Source organism: Lepidochelys kempii, chromosome 2, assembly GCF_965140265.1.
Source record: "Lepidochelys kempii isolate rLepKem1 chromosome 2, rLepKem1.hap2, whole genome shotgun sequence".
Taxonomy (NCBI): Eukaryota; Metazoa; Chordata; order Testudines; family Cheloniidae; genus Lepidochelys; species Lepidochelys kempii.
Genome location: NC_133257.1, coordinates 155,212,229 through 155,234,704, shown reverse-complemented (window position 1 = coordinate 155,234,704; position 22,476 = coordinate 155,212,229). Strand labels below are relative to the sequence as shown.

The following is a 22,476-nucleotide window of genomic DNA, read 5'->3' as shown; positions in this document are numbered from 1 at the left end:
TCGGAGCGCTGAGGTGGAAGAGGATCGTGATGTTAGACTGCCCAAACCAAGAGACCAGGGATAACATACGTCCATGGGACAGTTGGTTATTACCCCACCATCCCAGTAAAAATCGAGATTCAGGGGAACACTATTGAGGTAACAGCAGGTGTAGTCCCTAAACTCTCATACCCGGTGCTCATAGGGAGGGACTTCCCAGGGTTTGGAGACTTACTACCAGTAGGGGAATTGGAGAAAGGGGGAAGCCCTAAAAGTAGTGAGGCACCCACAGCAGACTGTCAACCCTCAACCTTCTCTGAAATATCCCCAGATTTGTTCTCCACTCCCAGACAGCGTAGAAACACAAAAGGGGAAAGAAGGGCAGCTAAGGCCTTGGGAACCCGAATACTGGCCCAAAGCCAGAGGGTCACTCTCTTAGGTTGGCGGACCTGAGCAGCTGAAAAGGAGGCCACCCAGGAGGGAGAAGCACCCGAGTCTGACCCACACCCTAACGCCTCTGAACCAGGAGAGGCAGCAGAGGCCCTAGATCTCGGGCAGATTAGCCCCAGGAGAGGAAATTTTGGACGGGACCAGGCTGAAGACCCAAGGTACGACAACATTAGGAAGGAGGTGACCGAAATAGATGGGGTCCCTGTGGAAGGGAAAACCATGGGACCAGGACCCTACTTCATAATGAAGAAGAATCCCTTATACCGGGTTGCACCAGTACAGGGGCAGAAGGTACAGCAGATCCTACTACCTCAAAAACACCAGAATGCTGTATTAAGTCTGGCCCATAGTCATCTTTTTGGGGGGGCATTTGGGGGTAGAGAAGACCCTGGCATGGGTCCTGCAACGATTCTTCTGGCCCGGAGTACATGAAGAAATGTGGAGGTACTGTGCGTCCTGCCTGGAGTGTCAGCTACACAGTCCCCGTCCCCACTTGAGGGTACCTTTAGAGTTCCCCTTTGAGCGAATAGCCATGGACCTAGTGGGACCCCTGGAGAAGACAGCCCAGGGCCACCAATATATACTTGTCATTCTGGATTATGCTACTCGCTACCTAGAAGCCATTCCCCTGCGGAATACGGCATCTGAAACGATAGCTAAAGAGTTGGTGGGGATCTTTGCCCGAGTGGGGCTACCAAAGGAGATATTAACAGACCAAGGTACCCCATTTATGTCAAAGCTAATGAAGGACCTCTGTACGCTGCTCCATATACATACCCTGAGAACTTCAGTCTATCATCTGCAGACCGATGTGCTGGTAGAAAGGTTTAACCGAACCCTCAAGGCAATGATAAGGAAAGTGGTAAATCGGGACGGGAAGGATTGGGACACCCTACTACCCTACCTTATGTTTGCAATCCAGGAGGTACCTCAGGCCTCAACTGGGTTTTCTCCCTTTGAATTATTATACGGACGCCACCCCCATCGCATACTAAATATCAGAAAAGAAATCTGGGAAGAGAAACCCAATGAGGGGAGAAATATAATTGACTGTGTGTTGCAGATGCAAGAACTGATAGCCCAGGTCACCCCTATTGTACGGGAACATTTGGAAAAGGCGCAGGAGGCCCAGCGAACCCATTACAATCTCCAGGCAAAAGTCCGACAGTTCCAACCAGGGGATCGGGTGATGGTGTTGGTACCCACGGCAGAAAGCAAGCTTTGGCCCAATGGCAGGGGGCCCTGTGAGGTGGTTGAACCCATGGGGGAAGTAACCTACAAGGTGTGGCAGCCAGGACGCCGGAAACAAGAACAAATTTATCACATTAACCTCTTAAAGCCTTGGCACCAACGAGAGGCGTGTGTAGTGGCCCAAGAGACCCCGAGCCAGGGAAATAACATGCAGGAGCAGATCAGGATATCCACTGATATGACACCAAACCAGAAGAAGGAGGTAACTGAGATGATCAACTGATACCAGGATGTGTTTTCAACCAAACCAGGTCAGACCACCGAAGCATATTACCACATTATCACAGACCCTGGGGCAAAGGTAACTTTAAGGCCCTATCGGGTCCCAGCAGCAAAAAGGGAGGAGATCAAGGCAGAGGTAAAAAGGATGTTGGAGCTGGGAGTCATCGAAGAGTCCCACAGTCAGTGGTCAAGCCCGATTTTGTTGGTGCCCAAACCCGATGGCACCACTAGGTTTTATAATGACTTTCGCTGGCTGCATGAGATATCCAAATTTGATGCATACCCCATACCCTGTATTGATGAGTTAGTTGACCGCCTGGCCCAATTTTTGACCACCCTTGATTTAACAAAGGGATACTGGCAGATTCCCCTTGCCAAAGATGCGAAAGAAAAGACGGCATTCTCTATCCCAGAAGGTCTGTTTCAATATACTGTTCTTCCTTTTGGACTGCATGAGGCACCTGCCACTTTCCAGTGTCTTATGGACAAGCTCCTACGGCCCCATACCAGTTATGCAGCGGCATACCTGGATGATGTGATTATTCATACCCGCGACTGGGAAACCCACTTAGAAAAGGTGGAAGCGGTTCTGGACATGCTAAGACGGGCTGGCCTCACAGCCAACCCAGCCAAGTGTGCTATAGGGCTAGCTGAGGCTAAATACCTTGGCTACATTGTAGGAAGCGGCATGGTCAAGCCCCAACTAAACAAACTAGAGGCTATCCAAAATTGGCCCCGGCTGAATCAGAAAAAGCAAGTCCTGGCATTCCTGGGGGTGGTGGGGTGCTACCGACAATTTATTCCCCATTTTGCTATCAGAGCGAGTCCCTTGATAGACCTGATAAAAGCCTGGGTCCAGACATGGTGAAGTGGACAGATGCCGCAGAGAAAGCATTCATGGATCTATGGACAGCCGTCTGCAGTAACCCTGTGCTTATAGCCCCAGACTTCAACAAAGAATTCATTTTTACAAACAGATACATCTGAAGTAGGATTGGGAGCTGTCCTATCGCAGATGGTCGGAGATGAAGAACACCCAATCCTCTACCTCAGCAGGAAACTCCTCCCGAGAGAGCAGAAGTATGCCGTGGTTGAAAGAGAGTGCCTAGCTGTGAAATGGGCCATGGAAACACTACATTATTACCTTCTGGGACAACGGTTTACCCTTGTGATCGACCATGCACCCGTCCAGTGGATGCAGCGAAATAAAGAGAAGAACGCAGGGTGACCAGATGGTTCCTGTCTCTACAACCTTTCCAGTTCACCATACAACACCGGGCTGGAAGCCACCATGGCAATGCAGATGGCTTGTCATGAGTACACTGCCTGATGTCCCAAGTTGCCCAACCCGTAGTGGTGAGCGGGGGGGGGGGGGATATGTGACAGGGTCAGGCCAGATGGCAACAGGAGAGTAATAGAAGGCAGATATATTAGCCCCAGGTTAAGTAGGTCCCTTTTCCCTGGGTAAGGTAAAGGGAAGGTTCCCGAACAATCAGGAACCTTCTGGAGATCATTAAGACAGACAGGCTGATTAGAACACCTGCAGCCAATCAAGAAGCTGCTAGAATCAATTAAGGCAGGCTAATCAGGGCACCTGGGTTCAAACAGGAGCTCACTTCAGTTTGTGGTGCGCGTGTAAGGAGCTGAGAGTGAGAACGCATACTGTTGGAGGACTGAGGAGTACAAGTATTATCAGACACCAGGAGGAAGGTCCTATGGTGAGGATAAAGAAGGTGTTGGGAGGAGGCCATGGGGAAGTGGCCCAGGGAGCTGTAGCTGTTGCACAGCTGTTCCAGGAGGCACTCTAGACAGCTGCATTCCACAGGGCCCTGGGCTGGAACCCGAAGTAGAGGGCGGGCCTGGGTTCCCCCCAAACCTCCCAGCTCCTGGTCAGACACAGGAGGAGTTGATCTGGACTGTGGGTTCATGAAAACGGCCAAACTGAGCTCCAAGGCGAGCAAATCCACCAATAAGCGCAAGATCTACTAAGGTAGAGGAGGAACTTTGTCACAATATACAACTTTAATCTCAAACAATCCCAATGCTTTTTACCAATTGATATATAAACCATATGCAGGAATTAATTAATCCATCTCTGAAATACAGTCCCTCTGTGGTGAAAAAGTGTCCTGGGGTTCTGGGGTAGGGGAAGGTAGGCAAAATTAGACAAATCTAGATTAGGTATGACCAGTGTTAATGTTTGTGTAGTGTACTTCATTTACATCCGTTCTTATTTTTATACTTGTCTTGTTGCTTACATTACCTGGCATAATATTATTCTACATATATTGTCTTCTTTACTGTGTATTGGTTTATGATATTAGTGCATTAAGTTCCATTGCTTAGTCCACTTACTTTAAATATTCCTTATTTTATTTATATAATTATGCCAACATATGTATTTTGTTAAAGTTCTTGAAAAATTGGTTACACTTTAGAATACGACTGCAGTTATATAGTAGTTGTACTACTGTGAAAGTGTTACCCACAATAGTTAATTTTCTGGTTAGAGGATTTTGTATTAGGTACATGTATCAAAAATATATATTCAGAAAAGTTAGTGGAATATAGTAAGTTTGAAATTAAATGGGTGACAAGTAATTTGCTCATGTCATTAACCTTCCAGTTATATGAATTAGTAGTAATTCCAAGTATCATAAAGGTTAACCACATTGTTATTACATTTTAATTAGTCTCTCTATTAAGTGTAACCAAAAAAGGTAAGTTTAAAAAAAGGAGAGAGAACACATTCCAGGTCATTATCCACAATGTCATTCCAAGAAGGAGAATGCTCTTGCATATTTTTGGCAATACAGATGTAATGTTCAAAACTTCTGAGCTATTTAAATGCCTAATTATATTTGAAACTATTATAGCCTCATGTTGATATGCAGGAATTTAATTCTGAGTTATGAAAATCAATCCCCATATATCAAGATGACAAGATACACCCATGTGTTATTTTTCTTTAGCATTTGATAAATAATATTTGATTAGCCCATCATTGTATAGGGGCAGAGTCTGCTCCTCTTGCACTGAGCAGCAACTTTACATCAGAGTCCTATAGATATCGATGGAACTACTCATTGTAAAGACAGAAGAAACTAGTCCATATGATGTAGCAGACAAATCAGTGGGGTACAGATGCTGCTTGTTAACCTCATGGTCAGAGTAAAGCTAAATAAAATTAATAAATGTCTGTTTTAAGCAACACTTTAGTTTCCATCTTTCTGCTATTCCATAATTGAACATTAGGAAAGAAAAGCTTAGAAAATATGTTAATAAATGTCATACCAGTTTTACTTCTTGTGTTTTGTCTTTTGTTGACTTTTTTATTCTTTATTTTATCTCCCTTCTCCCAGTCACTGAATGGCTTTGCCTTGGTGGTGAGTTCAGATGGAATGATATTTTATGCATCATCAACTATTGTGGACTATCTAGGCTTTCATCAGGTAAATGTATATTAAAAGTATTTAGAATGCTTAATGTTGTACAATTTGTAATGGCTTCCTTGCTGTACTTTCTTTTGATACACTCTCTAAAATCATGTACGGTACACTGTTTTGACATGTCCCTTTACAATTGACTAGATATAAAGTATAAATGGACTAAAGGTATATTTATGAGGCAATTTCAGATTAGGATATGGGACTGTAATTTTCCTATTTTTTTATTTTTATTTTTTTTTAGAATTCAGGTGAATGTGTATTCTATGTAACATCCCAGAAGACATTTTGAGCTATTCTGTTATTGTGAATCTTTGGTAAACAAAGACATGAACTGTTACAAATATAGAATATACCCCTAACACTCATCATTGTAATTTATCCCTTCAATTTAACATTCAGAACAAGCATTATTTTAATAAATGCAAAAATTACCTTAATGCAACATTGATGGATATTTTGCACGTGCACAAAAGTCAGGAAATTAAGAATTAAGGCTTAAAAGATCCTCACTACAATACTGTAGTTTAAAATAAAAAGTAAACGTGAGAGTCAGGAAATTCAGAAATAATATTCCTCAAGCAATCTTAGCTCTGACCCAATATCCCCACCAACCATCCACCTAATGGGGATATAGAGATAATAGCCCCTAGCCAATGAACTTACATCCTAAACATTGTTTATTGGAATTATTTCAGACTGATGTAATGCACCAAAATATATACGATTACATTCATGTGGATGATCGCCAAGATTTCTGTAAACAACTGCACTGGGCCATGAATCCTCCACAACTGGTATCTGGACAACAACTGCAGACAGAAACAGGTAGGTTTGTGTAATATTCATTAGAGATATAGGAATTGTCATAGTGAATCCAGATCAGTGGTCCATCTAGTCCAGCAGCCTGACTTTGATAGTGACTAGTGCCAGATCCCTCAAACCAAGGTGCAGAAACCCTCAGAGTGGACAATTGCAACACGATGAGCCCATGGGGGATCTTTCTTCCTAACTCTTGACAGTTAGAAAATGGTTTATGCCTTGAAGTGTGAGAGTTTACATTACTTTTTTTTTCCTATCGAATGTAGCTGTAGATCTTCTCATCATCCATAAAAATGGTTAATCCTACTAAGCTCTTGTCTTTAAATAACATATCAATATTTCTCTCAATCACAAAAATACAGTATACAGAAGGTTTCTGAACACTATTGCTACAGCAGTTAATAATTTGCACTTCTATGGTATTAAACCTTTCATTAAAAGATTTTAAAGGACTTTATAAATGGGCACCCCTGGAAAGTGGGTAAGTATTTGTGCTGTCATCCCATTTGCTTTCTCACACTAAACTACCTGGATAAAAGACCTCTAAAGAACAAGTAGGTGCTGTAGTCCATTTTCCTTGATTCAGTACTGTCCCGGCATGGTGTTAGGGCACCCTCTGCTGTTTAGAGGTGCTTTCTATCAGATGAGGCATAAAACAGAAATCATGACTACTTCTAGTCATTAAAGTTCCCTTTCTCTAAGAATACAAGAGGGATGTGAACTCGAGCAACTGAGCCATGATCCTTCTTTGGTGACTACATTCTGTCACTCTAAATTCCCCTTGCAATTTTATCTGGAGAAATTATTATTCATTTCTATACAAAATTTCTGTGTAGTGTTGCTGTGCAGTTTAGGGCTGCTGAATAATTACCACATTTCACATCACAGGTGTCTGTATTGTAGAGGTAAAGTGATCCCCCAGCATAGTCTAAATATCAGTTTAAGTTTAAACACTACATTGTGGGATTCTTTGGAATAAAAGTATCCATTACTACTACTGTTAATAATTTGCACTTCTATGGTATTAAGCCTTTAATTAAAAGATTTTAAAGGACTTTATAAATGGGCACCCCGGAAGGTAGGTAAGTATTTTTATTCCCATTTTATAGACAGACAAACTAAGGTATGTAGAGGTTGTGACTTGTCTAAGGTAGTAATAGTGGTAATAATAATATCCCCAGTAAAACTTCAATATAGAGTTGAGGTTGAAACTTTATTGCCCTTTTAAATACAACATCTTTTAACAATAATATTTGATTAATGAGAAATGCGAGAAAACAGAAAATGTTCAGTTAAGGTTTCAACTCTAGCCTTAGCTCAGACATGCCACACCTGCTCACGTTCCAGCTACAGACCAGAGAACCTTCTCAGCACATGAACATGAAGTCTGCCAAGTTTTTTTATTTATTTTATTTATGTTTGTCCAGCTAAAAAGTAAGAACAGTTTCTGACAAGTGAAAAAATGCTCTTTGTTACCCAAGGCCTAAAACTTTCAGAGGAATTGAATACCCAGAACTCCAGTTTAAGTCAATAGTAATGGTGAATTCTTTGAAAAATCTGGTGCCTCAAATTGGGCACATAAAAATTGGAGGCACCCAAAACTAGTGATCATTTCTGAAAATGTTGGCCCCACTTTCTCTGTTCTCCTTTCTAGACAATGGGGGTGATACTGTAACTACCTCACAGGGTTACTAACTGGAAATAACCCATTTTGTCCAGTTCCTGGAGTCTGTCATAATTTGGGTAAAATGTATGAAGTCCTTCAGACCTTTCACAAACTTAAAGTACACCAGACCCATGGTAAAATGTATATACATCACTGAAGGCTAACGGAGCATTAATAGGTTTTTCAGATGGGTAGGAAGAAACTTGCAAGCAGCACCATGCAGCAGGAGTCCATGGCTGGCTTTTAAACTCAGAAAATTTATACAAGTCTTTTAACTTCAAAAGCAGTCCCCATGAAGCTTATGGTTTCCACAGGAGTTCTTGCAGTCTTTGGAGAACTTTGTAAAATATGGTCCCTTCTTTATAGAAGAAATAAATACCTCTCAATGAAACAAAATGCACTAGGCCAGGGGCGGGCAAACTTTTTGGCCGCCACATCGGGTTTCCAAAATTGTATGGAGGGCCGGTTAGGGGACTCTGTGTTTCCCCAAACAGCCAGGCATGGCCCAGCCCCCGCCTCCTATCCGACAACCCCGCTTCTCACCCCTGATGGCTCCCCCAGGACTCCTGCCCCATCCAACCCCCCCGTCCCCTGACGGCCCCCCCAGGACTCCTACCCCATCCACCACCCCCTGTCCCCTGACCACCCCCGGACCTGCTCACACGTGCCTGCCCCCCGCCGCCCCATCCAACCCCCCTCTCATTCCTGACTTGCCCCCTGGGACTCCTGCCCCTTCCAACCACCCCTTCTCCCTCTCCCCTGACCATCCCTGGACCCCCCACCCCTGCCTGCCCCCTGCCGCCCCATCCAACCCCCCTCTCATTCCTGACTTGCCCCCTGGGACCCCTGCCCCATCCAACCACCCCTTCTCCCTGTCCCCTGACCACCCCCAGACCCCCCACCCCTGCCTGCCCCCTGTCACCCCATCCAACACCCCTTCTCCTTCCTGACTGCTCCTCTGGGACCCCTGCCCTATCCAACCCCCGTGTTCCCTGCCCTCTGACCACCCCAACCCTTATCCACACCCCCGCCCCCTGACCACCCTCACAACTCCCCTGCCCTCTATCCAACCCCCCCTGCTCCCTGCCCCCTTACTGCGCTGTCTGGAGCACCGGTGGCTGGCAGCGCTACAGCCGTGCCTCCCAGAGCACTGGGTCAGGCCGCGGCTCTGCAACTGCACTGCCTGGCTGCCCAGAGCGTTGCGCTGGCGGCTCAGTGCGCTGAGGCTGCGGGGGAGGGGGAACAGCAGGGGAGGGGCCAGGAGCTCAGGGGCCAGGCAGGAGGGTCCCACAGGCTGTATGTGGCCCACAGGCTGTAGTTTGCCGACCTCTGCACTAGGCATTTAACAAACTGTAAAAACAGTATGCAGACATTAACTAAATTTGAACAATATATTTTGGAAATTAGCAGTGATGAACACTCTGAAATTTTGTTCTGGGTATGTACAGTAGAGAATTGCAGTAAGTCTCAGAGTTCACACTTCTAGAGAAGTACTCATGTTTCTTTTGAGAAATGCATACTGCAAAAACTATGCACTGGTGCTCATAACTGGTACATGCTTTACAAAAGAACTCAGGAGGCATCAGCTAACCTTTGGCTGACTGATGCCTGTCAGCAGTGCCAATAAGCATTTTCTCCTAATGTTCTTCCTTTTTTGTCTCTTTTCTTTGAAAAGTGTAGCAAACCAAAAGGAAAAACCTTTTCTATGTTACTGTAAGATTAATTTTGCTAAGTTAAAAATCACAAAAAGTCACAAAATACGAAAGTTTATGTTCCCCCAGGCAAATTAACTTAAGCTTATTGCACAGCTGTTGTTTTGTGATGTACTCCTAGCAGATATTAATATTCATGACTGAATATTCACTACAAAATATTCTTTTTAGGAATTTCTTTAACTGTGTGTTCAAATATGTACACAGAATTTTCATTTTGAGTTCATATAATCTGACATATGTCACCCACATTGTTTGTAGGAGAAGAATACATTCTCAGTAAGATGTTTAAGGCACAAGAGTGTGACAGCATGCCAACAGATTATTCTTCCTTTTTAACTCGTTGTTTCATCTGTCGAGTCCGCTGCCTGTTGGACAGTACTTCCGGTTTCCTTGTAAGTCTAATTTTGTGAAACAAGCTGTGGCTGAGTAGCACAAATTTAAATGACCTCTTAAAGATATTTGAACATGATTGTATGAATTGCATGCACTGATATGGAAATACAATTTTAGGATGTCTTCTATTTTTGACAGTTTTTTAATTAGTTGAATGTTTTTATTTATGATTTTGCATCATTGGAACTGTCCCAAATGACAATCTCTATTAGTTAAGACACAGGTAGCACTGCTGTGGTTAAGGATCTATCGGTACTAATGTTACAACACTCCTATTTTGGGACACTGTAAACACTCAGTTATAAAGTATGAAATTTTTGTCATTGTTCCAGCATGCAGCTGACTAGAACTTTATATAAGAAAAGAACACAAGTAAGTATTGGACATTCTTAAGATACTTGAGCTGTAATTCTTTGGGAAACCCAGAGTATATTTCCATACATACTAGTACTTGAAAAATACTTTTCTATATTTATATTCAGTTTAAAAGTCCTGACCTCATACGTTCTCTCTTCCTCCATCCCACAAACATAAACATCATGACCGATGTCTCCACCTAGCAAAAATTAAAGAGGCAAAAAGTGACCATTTTGCTCAGTGTTTTTGTACACCAGCCTAGAACCCTCTATTTTCCCCTTTCATCTCCCAAACAAAGGGGAAGCTAAGATGAAAGATGAGGATTAAAATGATCAGCTAAGAAGAACTCTGTGGAGAAAAGGCTGTGGTTCAAGATTTCCCTGAGCACTGCTGAGCTCAAAGTTTCAGGCAAGGTGGGCAGAGTTTTGCAGATCCCCCTTACAAAAGGTCCCTTGGTCTGAACCATAACAGGAAAATCCCCCCCAGGAAATGCATCACAAAAATTGATAGGATTTGAGGGTTCCACAGTAATTTCTCCTTCTCCTACAACAAACTCAGCCTCACCAGAACCTTCATTTTCCTGCCACTGACTGACACTTTTCCCGTCACTTTTCTATCAATTTGTAAAGGGTGTCTGTGAAACTCTTCTCCTGCTCTCACCATTCCCTCCATTTACAGGCAAACACTCTCCTTCTCCTCTAAGTCTTCCTCCTGGGTTACAGCACCCCTCACACCAAATGTATTTTTTCATGGCAGTCTGAATCTTCAGTTGTGTTCCCTAGTGTTGACTCATGAGATTCCTGTCTGGCTTACTTGAAACAGGCCCTGCATTCTCTTCTCCGCTTTCTGTTCTACATCCAAGCATGCTGTTCCCTCCAGATACTCCCTTCCTGACCCAGAAGGCTCTTCGCTCACCTTCAGCTCCTCCCTTCATTCCACACACACTTATATCTATTCTCTAAAGTTACCTATGGCTTTGCTTCTGGAGAGGAGGACTGCCAAACACAAGGGATTTCCCTGCTCAGGACACTGATCCACAGCAGAGTTTGAGTCCCCATCTTATTATGTAATTCCCAGCACCTTCTCCCCAATATGGAAGCAAATGTTTGTCCTTAACCTGGTGGTGCTCTGTGCTAATGCACAAAAGCATGTTTTAACTCATTAGAAAGACAGGCTCTTTGCTAATTATAAGGTGAATGTTTCCATCTAACCTTCCCCACCAAATACACCTTCCCTGTAGAAAACTCTTCCTTAGGTTCCTTACATGGCATTTAAGATAATCAGACACTCACCTTTTGTAGGCAAGAGCAATGTGGCTCAGTTTATCACAGTCCTTGAACCACAAGGTCTCTGATCTAGAGTCAGCTGTTAAGAAGTGAATAAAGTCTAAGGGCTTGAGTGTTGACACTGAAGGAGAAGGAGACCTTCTCTCTTTATGCAGGTTTCAGAGTGGTAGCCGTGTTAGTCTGTATCACCAAAAAAAAAAAACCAAAAAAACAAAAACCCGAGGAGTACTTGTGGCACCTTAGAGACTAACAAATTTATTTGGGCATAAGCTTTCATGGGCTAAAAAGTGGGTTTCAGCCCACAAAAGCTTATGCCCAAATAAATTTGTTAGTCTCTAAGGTGCCACAAGTACTCCTCGTTTTTTTTTCCTCTTTCTGCACTATCCTGGCAGCTGCTGAAGTAAGCTATAGGCTTCCTATAATCCTCCCTACTCCAAGCTACAAACTCAGCTCTAAAACACAATCCAGAACATACACAGTTGTGAGGACTGGTAGAGTTTTCATGATGTCATTTTAGGTGTTGCCGGAAGCATTGTTTCATTTGTTGTACGCTAAACAAAGAACTTTGTGTGTGGGGGGGGACATTTATTAAGTCTATATACAAGATAAAAAAAGAAAAAACAAGTGATAATATTTAAAATTCAAAGGATCAACTTTTAGATTGTATAGTCTTTGGGACAGAGACTGTCATCTGTTATACATTTGTACAATGCCTGGTACAATGGAGTCAACCTGGCTGTGGCCTTGAGATGGTATCACAATATAAATGTTAACAACAATAATAATCCCTCTCCCTCTCTAATTGTGCATAGAGCCTTTTAAAGGGAAAACCCATTTTTAAAAGTCTCAGATAACTTTGTTGAAGATAAGAGAAAGTCAGTTGTAGGTGATAACTTCCAGAGTCTTTTATTAAAGTCCAATCCTGTTTCTTCTTAAGTTAAAACAAGACACACAAAAAAACAGGGAGAGAAAAATAGCAAGAGATAGGAAAATATTCTGTCTTGGATGCTTGCAGTTCACTTGCTGCTAGGCCATGGGCATAGTATATGACCCAGTTAGCTACTTCTGGGTCCAGGCATTACTCCTGTAGCTCTGGAAAACATTTGGCTGGAGTGCTTGTATTTTCCTTTGGTAGGCAAACTTCTACTGAGATCAGGCTGCTGTTAGCTGTGAGCAACTTGGCAGGCTAAGCATTGCAAGGTTAGATTTGTCCTGTTGGCTGAGCTCTTACAGTCAGAAGATAAAAAGAGAGATGGAGAAGTGGGAGAAGTGAGGGAGTGGAAGTCGATGCACCAGGAAAGAGATAATACTAAGAAAGCTCAGGTTCCCATCTCAGGAGTTTCTCAGGCACCTTGGAGGCAATCATGTCATGTGCTCCCTCCGGGCTGTGGTGGTTGCACTGTCAAGCCATTACCCGTAGCTGGCAGAGCAATGAGGTGAATGCCTCCCTGAACCTTTGCACTGGTTCCTGACCATGTCAGCAGAGGGAAAGGGGTGGAACTGCAGTATGTTCCAGTCTGTTGAAGAAGCCCTGAGATACAGTGGTCTGTCCCTCCAGACTCTTTCTTCTCAAGTCTCAGCAGCAGTGTTGATCTTTGCTTAGCACCCTGCTCTAGGACAGAACTGTGCAGAAGGCACTAGTCCCAGACTGAAACTCCAAACCTCCCCCCATCCCTGACATCTGATTGTGGGTACAGTGGAGGGTAAAGGTCTTCAGACAGGGACTGAAGGTTCCCTTCCTGCCCCATACAAAGTATCCTGACATTTTGAGCCTACCTTCCCTCCCATCTGCATGGTTCCTCTGCATTTTGCCCCAGCCATGTACCTCCCAGAGAATACACACAATTATTTCACAAGGGGATGGGGGAGAAAGGAAGAAAACTCAGGAATCTTCATCCTGGAGAGATCAGAGCATGGAAGAAAAAACCCAGTTCCAGCTCCAGACTGAGGCATACAGGAAACTGTTACTTATGCCTCATAAGCTGCTAGACTTGGCTAATGGAACATGATACAGAACTTCTACTCCAGCAACAGGAGGGGGAAAGGCTAGTTAAAAAGTCTCCATTCTAATCAGTATTATCTCCCCTTTCCATGTTTCAGAAGTTGATTTGGACAGCCACACATTAAACATAATAAAGATAATGAAATACATACTAAGGGTTTATCTGTATGTGTTAGAACAGATAGAACGTGAATATATTCAATATTATTTGAACATTATGGTCTATAGATCATATTACCATTTAAGTGTTTTATACATTGAATGCTTATGATGATTTTATTCTGTTTCTTTACATAACAGACAATGCAGTTTCAAGGTAAACTGAAGTTTCTCTTGGGACAAAAGAAGAAGTCCTCTTCAGGAACAATATTACCCCCTCAGTTGTCCTTATTCTGCATAGTGGCACCACTTCTGCTCCCTTCTATGACAGAGCTGAAGATGAAAAGTCTGCTTGTGAAAGCGAAACACAAAGCTGATGATGCAGCCACAATGGATACAAAGTATTTTCAAATGAACCTTTTAGTATTTATCATTACTTACTGTGGATTTATATTTATTAAACATGTAAAAAGCATAACTTATTCTAAATATCCCTCTGTTTAAAAACTCTCAATCTTAATAACGATATCTAGCTTCTTTCAATATTTTTGTTCTTTCCTTGCTATTGTTCAAAAGATATCAACATAATAAATAGTTGTGTTAGATGTAAAAGTGGCAAATAAAAATATATCCATTCATTTGGAGGGAGTTCTCAACTTGCCACAGTGTGTAGCATGGCTACTGTTTAAAGAATGACCCCATGGGCAAACCTTAGTAGCAAACCGAGGAAGGGGGAACATTTGGATGCTAAATGTGCCTGTATGTGTATCTGGATGCATGTGAGGGAGAGGCAGACCTGATCTACACTTTAAAATGGAACACACTTGTCAACAATTGTGCTAGCTGACCTGGGGCGGAACATGATGCAGCAGTCAGTGTAGCCCGGGACAAAGTATGTCTGGTATTTGCTCCTTGGTAAATTTCCTGCCTCTTTTGTGATTAAATCTCAGATTTAATGTTTAGATTAAAACAACGAGGAGTCTGGTGGCGCCTTAAAGACTAACCGATTTACTTGGGCATAAGCTTTCGTGGGTAAAAAACCCACTTCTTCAGATGCATGGAGTGAAAATTACAGATACAGGCTTAAATATATATTGGCACATGAAGAGAAGAGAGTTACCTTACAAAAATGTTTAGATTGTGCTCTGTAACTTGCACTGAATAGTACCATATACCATGAGTTCCAGTGATGACAGACGACTTGTGGAATATGGTACTGTTCAGTGTGCGCACGACTATCAGAATCTGGCCGTTAGCATTGTTTTTGTGTGTGCTGTGTGTGTACTATATACCGATATGTTATATTTCTGGCAAGTTAACCACTTGATGTCATTTTGACAAGGCAGTGGAATTGTTGAAAAGTTGAAGGTGATAATGGAATATGAAATAGTTGACCTCTAGGTCAACATTTGGAATATAGTCCAGGTCAGTGGTGATCAGAAGTCACTACAACTTGCCAGCTTTTCAGTGGGCTACGTGAAATGAGTTGGTGATCTCGGGCCAGTTCCTATTAGAGAACTGATTATAGCACAAGCATTATTGGCAGTCTCAGCAAAGGCAAGGATGTAATAGGAATGCAGAATGAACTATCCTTTCACCTCTAGGGTCCCTCCAGTCCCGGGTTGAGGCACATTGGCATGGCAGTGTGGGGGCGCTTACACAGCCAATGTCCCTGTCCTACCTTTTCTGTTAATAAAGAAAGAATGGTAGGGTTTGTCTTCATGCACAGTTAACGTGGGAGATTGGGACCTAGGTTAGCCTGGCTTCGGTCTGAGAACTCCTACAGCGAAGCACTACCCATATTACTGTGTCGTTATTCTTCTTCCACTCATGTTGTGAGTTTGGGACATAGTCCATGGTTCTTTGTGATGTGTTTCTCAAATGCAGCTGCTGTGGCTGCACGTGGCCACTGGGGGCTTTTCTTGTGGCCACAGCCTCCTAGATGGTGATTGGGAGGGAGGAAGCAGCGGCTCCTTCCCTGAGGCCTCCAGCAGTGGTTGGGCCCTTTCCCCCCTCTGAAGACACAAAAGCTGGAGGAACAGACAACCAGTGTGAGTTCCCTACCTTCCTGGGGTTGGTGGGGTCAGGCTTCAGCCCTGGGGTAGTGGGTGGCAGGTTCCAGCCATGGGGCTTCAGGCTCCGTCTCCTGCACGTAGGGCTTCAGGCTCCGTTCCCTGGCTGTGCGGTGGCAGGCTCTGGCCCCGAGCTCACCACACCCCCCATCACTCCTGACCCTTGCTGTCTCGCCCAGTGTCCCATTGCCCCTGGCTCCCACTGCCTCCATCCCCACCTAGGGTTTAATTTGTCCCTGGTCTTTCTGGGGCTGAGTAAGTCTGCTGTGAAAAGTGATATTTGTATGTGTGTTAATATCACTTTTCACAGCAGACTTACTAGCTACCAAGTCTTAAAGCAACCAAAAAAGCAAAAGAAACAACGAGAAAAAAGACAAGAATGTTCAAAGCACCTTATTTGTGTTTCTAATCTGTTTAGGTACAGTAAAGAATAGAGACAACTGTACATATTTTTTATTATAGAGTCTGCAAAAAATTCAACATAAAAATAATGATTTGTGCATGTGTATGTGCATATTTATATGTTTTTCCTAAAGTTAAGTAAGTATTTTAGGAAAAATTGTCAGAGCAGCCACCAGCAAGAGTTGGTCGCCACACTCTGAAGCCATGTAATAATTTGTTTGAGAACCCCATCTAGGATTCTTTCCCAATCAGTTGTGTCAGCTTTGGGATAACTTACCTGTCCTTCACGGGGAATTGTGGGAAGGCACTGGAGGACTATCAGTTCTCAAGTGACTTTTGCCTGTGTCTTCATTGCAAAGTGGGCAGGTTTCCCATTGAGGTAAAGCAGAACCTGGGCTCTAACCTCTACCCCCAGCCAGGTAAATTAGGCTTAACGCATCTTCAAACCTATGTTAAAGGATTTTCTGTGTGGATGCGGGGAGGGAGGGACGGGGGAGGGGGTTGGCTAAAACCCAGGTATCAGCCCAAGTTAACTGTGCAGTGAAGACATCACCTTAGAATCCAGTGTAGTCAGTTTGGCACGGATCACAAGCTCTAAAATGCATTTAAAAATAAAGACTGTGACTGATTATAAATCGAAACTCTGTGATGATTCTTGCTACATGTTGAAGCCCATTTGCTAGCATTTATCTTTAATGCTAACACTCAGATACCTTGGTTGTATAAGAATCTAATGGAATAGAATTGAATGGAAACATTACCATTTTTTTCAATCCAATCTAAAGGTTGTTATTCCAGGAAATAAGTACTGAGCAGAACATTCTTAATCATATTTTTTCTTTACAGTATGTACAGTATTCCAGTCCAACACTGGATTGGAAATTCATATGATCCAGCAATTACTGGCAAACATTTAATTTTAATTATCACACATTCAAACCATAACTACTTAATACATGTTTGCTAGTTTAAAAGTCATGTCTTACACATTTTTGTGTGTTTGTCCTTAGCTGAATTGTCATTCACTGACCAAATATTTTCACATTGTCTGTCCTCTGCAGTTCAAAAGCTATTTCAGGTCTATGTGAAACAGAATTACAAGGAAGAACCAGTTACCATGAAGGTGCAGCTTTCACTAATGTGTTACAAAATGCTGAAAACCAGATCAAAGGTATCAGGTTGTAATAATTCTGCATTACTGACAGTTTATGGAGACACTCTTCCTCCCCCCACATCCCCAATTTAAGTTTTCCATTTTTTAGTCCCAATTTCCCATTTTTCTATAGTCTGCTATTGTGATGTAGGTTCATCAAATATGAGATAGAGAATGGCTAGATTATGGTGTCAATACTAGCTGCCTAGAAATACAATGTTACCAGTTCTCACAATTTTATCACAAGGCTTGTGATATTAAGTGTGTTTTCTTAAAGCTGCAGCACCCAGATTCATGTGATTACAGATATAGTAGGCTATACGTCTCTAGTGCTCCCTGAGGAAAAAGTGGGCATTGATCCTGCCTCAGCTGCCAGGGCACACCCTTCCAGCTGTGCTAGCTGAGGTGTCAGCCCCTCTTGTGTGGGGAAGGTTAAAGTAGTCCAAACAAAAAGTCACTATGCTTCCGCAGCCATGAAAGGCCTTTGGAAAGCTGAAGAGAAAGGTATCAGCCCTTCTCTTTTCTGAGGCGGGCTGGTCGGCCAAGGCTCTCAAGTAGTTTCCCTAGTCAGTAACCCCTTCTTCCAGAGCCTGGAGAGCTCTGAGATGCAGTCCTGCTCCTTCAGAGTGCCACACAGGCTGCACTGAGCAGGGAGTCTCCCTTTTAAGGACCCACTCCCCTCAAGGCTTGACATTCCTTACAGGTGGCCGGGTTGCAGCTGATTGTGCCCAGAGGAGCTCTTTAACCCTCTCCTGAGTGGGGTTGGTAGATCTGCCCCACTGCAAAGTGTAAAGTCTTAGCATTCATTAAAAACAAAGAGAGGTTTCTCATGGTTGAAGCAAAAAGCTTGAAAACATGATGTGAGCGTACCCTAAAGGTGCAAAACCAGACAGCAAATAAAAAGCAATGAAAATGTATTGGTTTTTTTATGGGTTTTGTTTTTGTTTATTTGTGTTTTGGTAACCTGATTCATGATTTCTGAATGGTTGGGACTTACACTACTGTGAGACTCTATGATCTCCTATAGCTGTCTTTTACAAATTGGCAGGGTGTTTAATATAAAATGTAAGAATTTAGTAATCTTCTTTGCTGACTTTTGATAGTTATTTCTCCTCAAGCCTTCCCTTCTCCCTCTTCCCTATACAGATAACTCTATTAACTTCTTTTTTGTACAGGCTTGAAACCTTGAAATTGTACTGTCTTTAATACAAGTTCTCTATCACAGCCACTTTCACTGTCTAGTTTCTCTTGAATCTTTCATTATTAGACAGGCAAAACCTGTACTGAACTGATGATACTGCAAAATCTCACTGATTACAGTTTAAGTGTTTGCAAATTGAACATTTAATCTTTTTTTCCCGTGTGCATTCTTGCCTGTAATTTGCCTAGTTAATCTTAGCCATAACACATTCTGACTTGCACTTTTCTGTGTAACAGATACTAAGGATACCACGCATATTTGTGAGTGTCCAGTAGTTTAGTTAGATTTATATAACCTATATTAAAATTGTTTGCACTAGAATATATTTTCTTTTAATTTTTATAGCAAACAATGGAGAAAATGGCATTTCTCTATTCAAAGTACTAACAAATGAAGATCACTGGGTCTGGGTACAAGCTAATACTCAAGTTCTGTACAGGACTGGCTGTTCAGAATACGTCATTGCCTCACAGCAAGCTCTAAAGTAAGTATATTTACATTTTCCTGTAGTTCTGAAAGATAAAGACACTATTCACCAAAAGTAGGACTTTCCAAAGCACTTAAGTGTCTTAGGAGCACAATTCCCACTGAAAGTCAATGAGACTTGGGCTCCGAAATCACATAGGATTTTCAAGAGTGCCTAATTTCATTAGAGACGTCACTTTGCCAGTATAATTTATGCGGGAAGCACTCAGGTACTATTGTAACAGCCACTAGTGCAAAACCCTAAGATGAATGACGACTGACTTCACAAGCCCTTTCAGTGGGCCTTACTCAACACAATATTTGTATTCTTCAAAGAGGCAGTTCCTAGAGGTGCACAGATCCTATCTCCACAGTAGGTTGGATCATTTGGCAGCAAGAAGAGCCTCTCATGGAATCCAAAATAACCCCCTAAACAAATCATCCCTTCAGTAGACTACTAGACAGCTGATGGGGAGGAAAGTTCATGCAAATAACTTTCTACCACTTGACTTTCATAACTCCCAATTCTTAAGACCTTCAATCCTCCCATTTATGGCTTAGAAACAACTGGGAGTCAATCCAGCTCTGGACTACAATAATTCTCTTTTGTGGCTATAGATTTTGGGATGGTACTGGCCTTCTGAAGTATGGGGAACACACTCAGAACAAGAAAAACTATGATGGAGGCTCTTCTCAGCAACCAGCAGAGTGCGCTGCAGGAAGCCTTCGCTGTCCCCTTGGTTGCTAGTGTCCTCTTATTTTGTCATATCTGGGAACCATGGTCATTTCTTGTTCTTTATGGCTGATAGCTGAATGATGTTGTCAGAGGCAGGGATTATAAAGTATCCTTGAATCTCACCCTTTAAACATTTTCTGGGATGATGTAAATAGGGAAGCTTGTGTTCAATGCAAAAGGTATAGGTTCCACTGGGAGTAGAATCTGTGCCCATCTTTGGAACCCATTTCTTATTACTATCGATATAAGCCTCCCTATTCACATGTTCTCTATTATTTGCTCAGACTGCCCATAGAACTGTACATAGAGAGACCAGACCCTGTCTATGTAGATCTCTCCTCTTCTCCACAAAAAAGGCTCAGCCATATTTCTGGAATGGTCTCTTACACTCGCGTCCCCGCCCCCCAATGGACCTTAAGGAGGCCTCTCTGCAGTCTGTGCTGAGGAAGGAGGTAGAGAGTGGGTGGACTGGGTGCAGGGCCAGGAGATGTGCACAGAACCCCCTCTCACTCTGTGAAAATTGTATTTAGACTGTTGCCCCTTGGCTTTGTTGCTTTTTGCCTCTGTCCCTCTCTCTGTTCTCACCTGTCTTCAGTTTCTGTGTGTTCTTCTTTCCTGCCTGTACACACGCACACACAAAACAATACTCAGCAAAAAGCCCCTCTGCCTACATAATCCAAAACTCCTGGGTGCTCTGTTAGGCCTTGTGTCATGGAATGTGGCTCCTCTCCCGCCTTCTCCCCGCAGAAACTGCACGGACTCCAGTGGCGGTGCCTTCACCATATCTTTTTATTTTAAAAGTTCCCTCCACCTTTTTCACAACCATCCCCATGCAACAGTCTATTTACATTGTTAACCTAGCTTTTGGCCCTCTCATCAGGGCCTGAGGGGAACAGAAGACTCCCTACTCTGAGCCTCTGTGTGGCTAAGCTCAGCTAACCCTGTTCTTCCCTCTCTCCCCTTTACGCTTCCTTCCTGTGCTTCTTCTTATCAGCCTTGGGCTGGTGGGGTAATTGGCTCAGCTGGCCAGCCTGATTAACTAATTCCCCCCATCAGTTTTCCCCAGGGGAACTAATTCATATCTGAGTGATCAGAGTACAGGCTCACCTGTTTACACTCTGTCATGTCTTGTTTTAGAAGTAGCCCTTTAGCTGCCTCACAACTATCTTAAGCGCCTGGCACATTTACACATCAATTTCAATGAGTTTTTAACTAAAGATATAACAAGGTTTAACCCAGCTCATAACAGCATCCGCAATCTCAGCTTCTCCCCATCATCAGGATGAGGCCTAAAAGGTGCCATCCAATAATCCATCCCAAACAGAAAAAAAAAGAAATAATTTAAAAAATTACAAATGGTATAAACTTACAGTGTCTTTCAGTCAGACTGTCAGGGCAGGAATATAGATGGCTGGGCCTAGTGGTATGTGTAGGGTGGGGACAGATCCTCATGACAGCTGGGGTTCAAAACAAGGAGGTCAGGAGCTGAGTGTTGGATACCATGAAGGGCAATTTAAGAAACCCAGTCAGGCTCAGGATACAACAGCTGGGTGAGCACTATGAACCAGGGTGGAGCCCAACTATATGGGCAGCTTCCTTTTCCTCCTTCCTGCTTAAATAGGGGGAGCGGGTCAGTCTGGCACAGTGGTGTTCCACCAGTTGGGACCCAGGGCTGGAGCCTTCTATCTAAAGTAGCTTCAAGGAGTCCCAGTTCTAGCTGATGCCAGTAAGCATCAAGTGGAAGACTGGAGCATGATGTGTCGTCGTCCTGCCCCGGCCAGGAATCCTGCAGACCCAGGTTTGAGACCCATAGGTCGTGACACCACCCTATGCCCTAGAGACATCCACTGGGCAACATTGGTCCAGGTTTCTCAAGGTGGTTCCTGTGGAAGGCTCATACCTGGGTGGGGGCATGAACATTTTCTGCTGGCTCCAGATCCACCCATCAAGGCCATAGCCCTCTCAGTCAATTAGATACTAGAGCCTACCTCATTTCAGTTTGGCACCTAAGACTTTCTGAATGATGTATTCTTCATGCCCTCTATACGCACTGGTGGGAGGGGTCCTGTGGGGAAATGAATTCTCTGAGAATGGTTTTAGGAGTGATATATAGAACACCAGGTGGATTCTAAGGGATTGAGGTAGGTGGAGCTTGAAGGGAACCAGATTAAGTTGTTGCCAGATTTGATGGGGCCAAGGAATTGGTAGTCAAACTTACTAGAGAGTCTGTCCATGCGAAGGTTCTCTGTCGAGAGCCATACTTTTGTCTCACTGAACACGTAGGGCTCTGCTAATGAGGCTGATATATGTGTGCCATTAGTAGTCTTTCATTTTTTCAAGGTGTTCCTCACTTCCTCCTGGATTTTATGGATCCATTGTACTGATCTGAGGTGGTCAGGTTAGAGGAGGTCTTGGGTCGCTTCGGTGAAATTCAGGGCTGTACCCAGAGTCAGTGCAAAAAAAAGGGTGGGGGACTTGGGTCCGTGGATGCCTGGTCTGCATTATTATATGCAAACTCCACATAGACCAAGTGAAGACCAATCATCCTGGTGATAATTGACATAGCATTGCAGGTACTGTTCAAGGATCTGATTCACCTTCTCTGGCTGTTCAACTGGGATGGTAGGTGGAGGTGTGGTATGTATGGATCCTCAGTAACATAGTTTCACGCTAGAACCGGGAAGTGAATTGTGGCCCTTGATTGGTGGTAACGTGATCAGGGAGGCCGTGGAGACTGACTATCTGGTTTATCAATAGTT

The 22,476-nt window shown here is 43.3% G+C and overlaps 1 protein-coding gene across 1 annotated transcript in view; it reads left to right on the top strand.

Moving 5' to 3' along the window:
- AHRR (aryl hydrocarbon receptor repressor) overlaps positions 1-22,476 on the top strand; it is a 228,281-nt gene that overhangs the window by 195,432 nt on the left and 10,373 nt on the right. The window contains exons 5-10 of the mRNA XM_073332501.1: positions 5,265-5,354; positions 6,047-6,176; positions 9,810-9,943; positions 13,890-14,089; positions 17,224-17,333; positions 18,862-19,000. Coding sequence (XP_073188602.1) covers positions 5,265-5,354; positions 6,047-6,176; positions 9,810-9,943; positions 13,890-14,089; positions 17,224-17,333; positions 18,862-19,000 — 803 coding nt within the window. The remainder of the gene's footprint in view (positions 1-5,264; positions 5,355-6,046; positions 6,177-9,809; positions 9,944-13,889; positions 14,090-17,223; positions 17,334-18,861; positions 19,001-22,476) is intronic.